A 7480-nucleotide genomic window follows, 5' to 3' on the forward strand; every position below is an offset into this window, starting at 1 on the left:
ATTTTTGCTTGGAGGTGTCAAAAAAGATGTAAAAATGCATCAAATGAATTTTTTTGTTAAAATCATAAGAAATATTGACCTTTTATTATTCTTTGGCGGATACATGTACTTTATTCCAAAACCCTACTTTTACAACTAGTTCCTACATGTACAAATACAAATTCTACTAATAGAACCTGGAAAATCCTTTAGAGAATTCAATTTTCAGGTTTGAAAAGTAGATATACTAATTGCTATATGCATAACTTAGATCTAAAATGAAGTTGGGGCTTTAGAAGATAGTATAAAATAAAAAAATTCACACCTTTTCAATTTTCTTGATTTGAATTATGGTGTTCATAACAGAATAATTAATTCATTGATTATTTTAATAAATTTCTTGAAGACTCTTGGGCTTTGGAGTAGGACTAAATTCTTCAACTATATTGGAAGTTTTCTTAGAAATTTCTTTAGTCTCAAAGGTATAATAGGATTCATCATTATCTATGTCCACTTCTCTAAAAAGTAATCTCAATATTAACTAGTAGTTCAACACAATTTCTTATCTTATATCACTTCAAAATAATGAACATTAAGGCTCATTAGTCAAATATAATATATTACAAGTTTAGGATTCCAATAAAATATAACACAATGCTAACATTTTTTGTCTCTTCTCAATTAGTAGCTAAATGTTGTCTTCTTGTACCTCCTAAGGCATAAATTATTTGTATCCATCATTATATTTTAATATACTTTTACATAGTCTTATTATAGAATATTTTCATCATATGGTGTACACATGTGGATCTGATTATAATAAACACAAGGGGGTTGACTAAAGTAGACTACCCATTAACATTTTTAATTTTTCAAGTTTTCTTTAAATTAATTTTATTTGTGAGAAAATTATTCAAGATGTCAAGCTCATTTGAACCAATAGTTGGTATAATATAAAAATTTCCTAACAAAGCCAGATAAATTGAATCGATTTGGTGTTTATATCCAAGATATGGCATTAGTTGATGTGCTCTAATGCCTTTATCTTTCTCCATATTTTCTAGATTACTTTTTATTTTAAATCAAGGCTTATCAATTACATTTTAAGACTATAATTTATTCAACACCTCAAATAGGCCTTATAGTCCTAGCATTATTGCAAAGAAGGTACATCAACCTATGCTGATTTTAGTAAGCAATGCATGTTGAAAATTTTATTTGGAACTAATTCCTTGTTGATTAAATGAGGTTTGATCTATTAATCCTTTAGATATGTATATCTTGGGAAATCCATACTAGTAGTATGAAGGGAATAATCTATAGTAGACTATTTTTTAGTTATTTCTTCATAGGCTTCTTGTCATTATGACATATAGTCATAGCATGATCATCCTGATCTTGTTCTTGGCTGATAGATTCTTCTAAGATATGGGGTTCATCTCAATGACATTAAAAGTTGTTAAAAAGACCTTGTATCTAGATGCTAGTGCCCATAGAACAATTGGCACCAAAACTGCATCATCAGTATTTTCTCCTAATGCTTGTAATGAAGCTCTCAACTCTACAATCCTTTTGAGAAAGGATTCTAATTGTTCTTCATTCTTCATCTTCAGACTATGCCTTTGAAATTTTAAGATCCAATTCTGATTCTTCACCTCATCTTTGGTTGTGGATGAATCGCAAATAAAGGGCTGGACTTCATCAGACACACTGAACAAAATGATCAAATTTTCCTTTCTATCAGCTTGATCAAATTTCTTCTGCTCATCGACATCTATCTTATGACGTGTTGTGGTGCCACTGACCACATCCCAAACTTCTTCAAACTCAAATTGAGTTTTGAGCACTGACTCGAGACCCTTGTTTTCAAGTCTGAGATGGCCAAATCAATCCACCATGCATGTGTGCTACCAATGGTAAATATCTAAGAATGAATTAGGACCAAAGTGCTTGTTCCTTTGCCAGCGAGTCATGCCCATAATCAGTTTGGTAGCTTGGGCTAACCAGAGTGGTCGGGGCTCGATTCCTCCCACACTGTTGTTGGTAGAACCCTAATTACAAGGGAATGAGAACTGTACATAGCATCTTTCAAATGATCCAATGATGCCACTTATCAATGAAGAAGGCACCACAAACTAGAATAGCTAGTAGGATTTGAATCGCAATATGCAGTGGCTCTCTCAAGCTCCAAAGAAATGACCGATCAGGATCCAGATGTGCATAGTGGCTAGCAAGGCTGGCATGGCGAGCACAAGAGTCATGGATCTCGGGTTATTTTTACTTCTTGCAATGATGATAAAACAAGAAACCACTGGTTCCTCTAAAACTATGCCGTCTAAATATATCGATCATATCTAGAACTCTATGTACAGTAAATTAGAAGTGCATCCTTCTCTCCACCATCGATACCAATATTCTCTCGCTGAGCAAAAATTGATACGGAGAAAAAATCAATAGTTGGGAATGCTCCAAATGTTGAAGGATCTCAAAAATGCTAGCTCTGATACCATATCAGAGAATTACTCATAGTATTATTCTCCAATGCATTCTCCCGTGGAGTGTGCAAATATAGGAAGAATACAAGCAACCGTGTGCTCTAAAATAGCAGTTACGGGTATAACCAAATAACAAATAGTGGTCCAAATGAACTAACAAACTGTAACAAATCAAACAAATATCAATAACAACAAACCATATGGGTAATGATGGAATATACCAACAATAAATTTAGAATACCACAAATTAAATTTATAAGTGAAGATGTTAGAATATACATTAGACCATATTGATTATCTAGCATGTATATCTTTAATAAAATTATATAAAATATATGGAAATAATATTTTTCTCTTGATACATTTTATGTTACTTTATTGAAGAGATATATACTAGTAATCTGCTAATCTAAGATGTTATTATCATGTAAGCTATCCACCATTCAGTTTCAAGAACAACAAAACCTTTCAATCCAATAGCTGTTGGTCAAAGATTATTAAAATACTCTTGAAAAATATTAGAGTTTCTTCTTAAATGATTGTTTGAAAACCGAATGCTTCACAAGATAATAAAATAGTTATCACAACAGAAAACAAAGACATTGCTGATATGTTTATTAATATTTATTAATCTAAGATGTTATTAGAGAACTTATCTAGCATTCAATCTAAGAGATACCAAGAAACATTTCAATTGAATAGCAGTCAGTCAAAAAATATTGAAAAGCTTTAATTTTTATGTTAAATATGTTAAAAAAACATGATTTGTTGTGTTGCATTCAAACTAGACACATTAGTGATTATTATAATGTTATTATCATGTAAGTTATCTATCATTCAATTTCAAGTACATCTAAACCTTTCAATTGAATAGCTGTCAATCAAAGATTATTAAAATACTAAAAAAAAACTAGAGTTTCCCTTTCTCCTTAAACAATTGATTAAAAACTGAATGCTTCAGAACAAGAATACTAATTGCAATAGAAAACAAATATATGTTTATTAATATTTAATAATCTAAGATGTTTTTAGATAATCTATCTATCTACCATTCAAAGCGATACCAAAAAAACATTTCAATTGAATAGCAATAAGTCAAATAAAAGATTGAAAAGCTCACGAGAAACATGAGAAACATGAGGGTTTCTCTTTCTCCTTAAATGAAGGATTGTAAACCTATTGTTTACTGCAAACAGTCTTAATCGTGGATAATGGCAGATGATAGGCAGCTTCATGTGGTGATGTTCCCTTGGTTTGCACAAGGCCATATAACACCCTTTCTAGAGTTGGCCAAGAGCCTCCTCACTTCTGGCCTGAGAATATCCTTCGTCTCAACTCTGGTTAACATTGCACGGACTAAAAAGAAGATAGTCCTTGGAATTGAGCCAGTGGAGCTCCAATTGCCATCCATGGATGGGCTGCCTACATGTGTTGAGTGCATGACAGGTTTATCAGAGATAAGAAGAACAGACTTAGTGCAGCTTCTCTTCCAAGCGATAGATATTTGTGAGCAGCCCTTTGGAGCACTGATGAAACTGCTTTCCCCAGATTTTGTCATATTTGATGCGGCACTGTGTTGGACTCCTCGGGTTGCCAACAAAATGGCCATTCCCACCATAAATTTCATGGTAGTTTGCATGGCGGCCACGAGTTTCAAAATAGGAAAGCATAGGCAACGACTACCCGAAATCCTGATGGTCGAAGATCTGACTGTACCGCTACATGGATTACCCTCATCGGTTGTCTGCTTTCAACCATTTGAAGCCCAGAAGGAAAGTAAGGGACTCACCTTCATGAACCGCCTTTCTATCTCTATGGAGGAAAGTTGGGCAACGCTTAGCAATACTTGTCGAGAGTTGGAAGGCAAATTTGTGGACTATTTTCAAAGAAGCACCGAGCAGTTCATGTTTCCCATGGGGATTTCCATGACCAGCCTATGGCCTCAGCCTGATGCAGATAGTTGCTTGGCATGGCTGGACAGGCTACCCACTCATTCTGTTGTGTTTGCGTGCTTCAGCAGTGAATGCCCTCTCTCCGTCCAAGATCTTGATGCTCTCCTGTTGGGGTTGGAGGAAAGTGAAATTTCGTTCCTTTGTGTTCTTTTCGGCCATGTGGGGTATGAGTTGCACAGAGTGTCTGAGGATCACACCCATGGCAGAGGACTCGTGGTTACAGAGTGGGCGCCTCAATTGCACATTTAAAACCATCCTTCCATTGGAGCTTTTCTTTCACATTGTGGGTGGAATTTTGTGATAGAAGGCCTGAGGTTTGGAGTGCCTATTGTTTCTCTTCCAATCCAGTATGACCAGGGTTTAGTTGCAAGGCTAATTGTTGACGAATTAAAGATGGGAGTGGAGGCTAAAATAATCGAGGAGGATGGTTCTTTCACTAAGGAGGACGTAGCTAAAGCTGTCAGAGCTGTGATGATGGTGGAAGAAGGCAAATGGATTAAATCCAATGTCGAGGAAATTAGTAGGGTGCTGACCAGTAACGATTGCCAAGTCCATAGAACAAACATCATCAACTTTGTCTTCGCGCTCAAGGAGAAAGCCTCGAGCAAACATATCTATATTTATATCTATATTGTATGCTATCATGGTTGCTAGTTTTCACATGTTTTAGTTTCTTTTAGAGGGAATAAAATAGATGTTTCTGTTATTGTATTCTTTTTTGTCTTTTTGAAATGGTAGAACTATTTCGTTGGACTATTAAAGTTTACATTAATAAAGTCATCTTAATGACTTGTAGTTTTTTTAGTAGTTTAATATTGTTGCTATTAAATAATTTGTTATTTTGTTGTAGGTTGATTGTTCATGAAGTTATAATGGAGAGGCTTTATAAAAGTCATAATGTAATACATTGAAAATTAACTCTCAATAATATTATCATTATTTTATATTAAATACGATGCAAATGTATATGTTTGTTGATTTTTCTAATATTGTTTCTCCAAGTGGCGTTTATACCACTCAATAGTTCCAATAGCTATTGTCAACAAAATAGCTAAAAGACTAGCCTAATTTAATAAAATATATATTTTGTATATGTATTTTAGGAGTGGCTTTACAATTATTTAATATATATTGTCATATGTCATACTCTTTTGAAAATCACACTCATTTCTCAAGTAGACAACTATTGTATAATGTTGTTATGAAATTATTTATCTCCAAATAGTGCAATGAATTGTTGCTCTAGTGTTGTAATCCTCTATTATGCTTAATAGAAAAAATTAAAATAAACATAACATTTTTTTACAAAATGAACATTTATTATAGGAACCATATCATATTCTGCCATAATTTATTATTCTATGTCTTCAGTAGAGATAGTCATGTTTTCAATGTGAAATATTTGCTTATTTGATTTGTCACGTATAAAAAAATGTTGATATGGGGAGGTTTTATTTTTTAACTTTTTTTTAATGGAAAATAGGTAGAATTAAGAGTTTTCTTACTTAGTTGCCAAATTTTGTTTGTTTTTCCAATTGCTAACAAATCTATTTGTAATTTGTATAAATAAGGCACAAATTATGTAACAAAACAATGGGAAACTTGCATATTAGCTTTTTTCTTAGTTTTTTGTTGTTATTTATAGGAGGAAAAGTGTTCTACACTTTGGAATATGTAGCAAGAATTACTTTTACATGGAGGTGCCAAAAAAAGATGTCAAAATGCATCAAATTAAATTTGTTGGTGTAAATAATTATTCATCATGGATATTATTACACCTTACTTAAGTTTACTTAGGAAATGCATTTCATAGTAGTTTGGGTATGAGACACTTTGGTGTTTGTGCCACATTAGGATAGTGTGTGTAGGAGAATTTCCACCTTTTATAGTGTTGATCTTATCTTTTTGTTACATTCCACCTCATGTGAAATATTATATTGTTTCTCCTACCTACCACACCTATTTCCTACCTACCCTTGTTTCTTATTGAGCCACATATCATTTTTGTGTGCTCACATATCCATATAACCTTGCCTATATAAGCAGGCTCATCTACATTGTTTGTATGGACAATAACGAGCAATCATTGAACATCATGTAATGATCCAGTTGATCATATTTTTCATCTTAATAGAATATAGTTTATTTCTATCATCTATTTTGTTCTCTCTTATTTGTGCTTTCCATTGCCTCTAGTTCTTGGCAAATTCTCATAAAAATTATGGTTAAAATCATAAGAAATATTGATCCTTTATTATACTTTGGCATATACTTGTGCTTTACTCAAAAATCCTAACTTTACCACTAGTTTCTACATATACAAATACAAATTCTACTAATACAGGTTTGAAAATCCTTGTAAATTTCAACTTTCAAATTTAAAAAATAGATGTTTTGATTCCCATTTGCATGATTCAAATCTAAAATGAACTTGGGGCTTTATATGATAGTACATAACATCAAAAATTTCATACCCTTCAAATTTTCTTGGTTTGAATTATGGTGTTCATAAGAGCATAATTAATTATTCATTCTTTTAATAAATTTCTTAAAGACTCTTGGGCTTTGGAGGAGGGATAAATTATTCAAAGGAATCTTAGGATTCATAATTATCTATTTCTACTTGTATTTTATGGGAGGATTTTGTCATATCCTCAAACCCTTAATTAAACTAGAAATCCCTAGTTTGTAACACATTCTCTAGAATAGGATCGTACAAGCTATACCATTTTTAGCGTATAAGCATCCAAGTTCATGAGAAATCCTACATCAACAAAAATAACTCCATTTTTTCTTTTAGTTCAGTTTAGTTTCATTGTGCTTTTGTTGGTTCCTATAGTTTCTTGGGACAATTTACTAAATTCAAACTAGTTTGATTTTTTTTCAGTTAAAAACATCAACAAATTTGGGAGGTTTCATAACCTATGTTGAAATTTGAAGAGGGTTTCACAACTACATTTTATTTTGACACATTAAAAAAAATACAAGATGGCATAAACCATTCTGACTTGTAAAGAGGTTTTCACAACCATATTGACTTTTGACAAGGTTGTC

The 7480-nt window shown here is 32.6% G+C and overlaps 1 protein-coding gene across 1 annotated transcript; it reads left to right on the forward strand.

The window, feature by feature from the left end:
• The first annotated feature begins 3685 nt into the window (after positions 1 to 3685).
• LOC131041055 (putative UDP-rhamnose:rhamnosyltransferase 1) lies at positions 3686 to 4675 on the forward strand. The gene has a single exon (XM_057974031.2). It carries the CDS (start codon positions 3686 to 3688, stop codon positions 4673 to 4675), a length of 990 nt encoding a protein of 329 aa, XP_057830014.2.
• Positions 4676 to 7480: the final 2805 nt, after the last annotated feature.

Source organism: Cryptomeria japonica, chromosome 11, assembly GCF_030272615.1.
Source record: "Cryptomeria japonica chromosome 11, Sugi_1.0, whole genome shotgun sequence".
Lineage (NCBI taxonomy): Eukaryota > Viridiplantae > Streptophyta > Pinopsida > Cupressales > Cupressaceae > Cryptomeria > Cryptomeria japonica.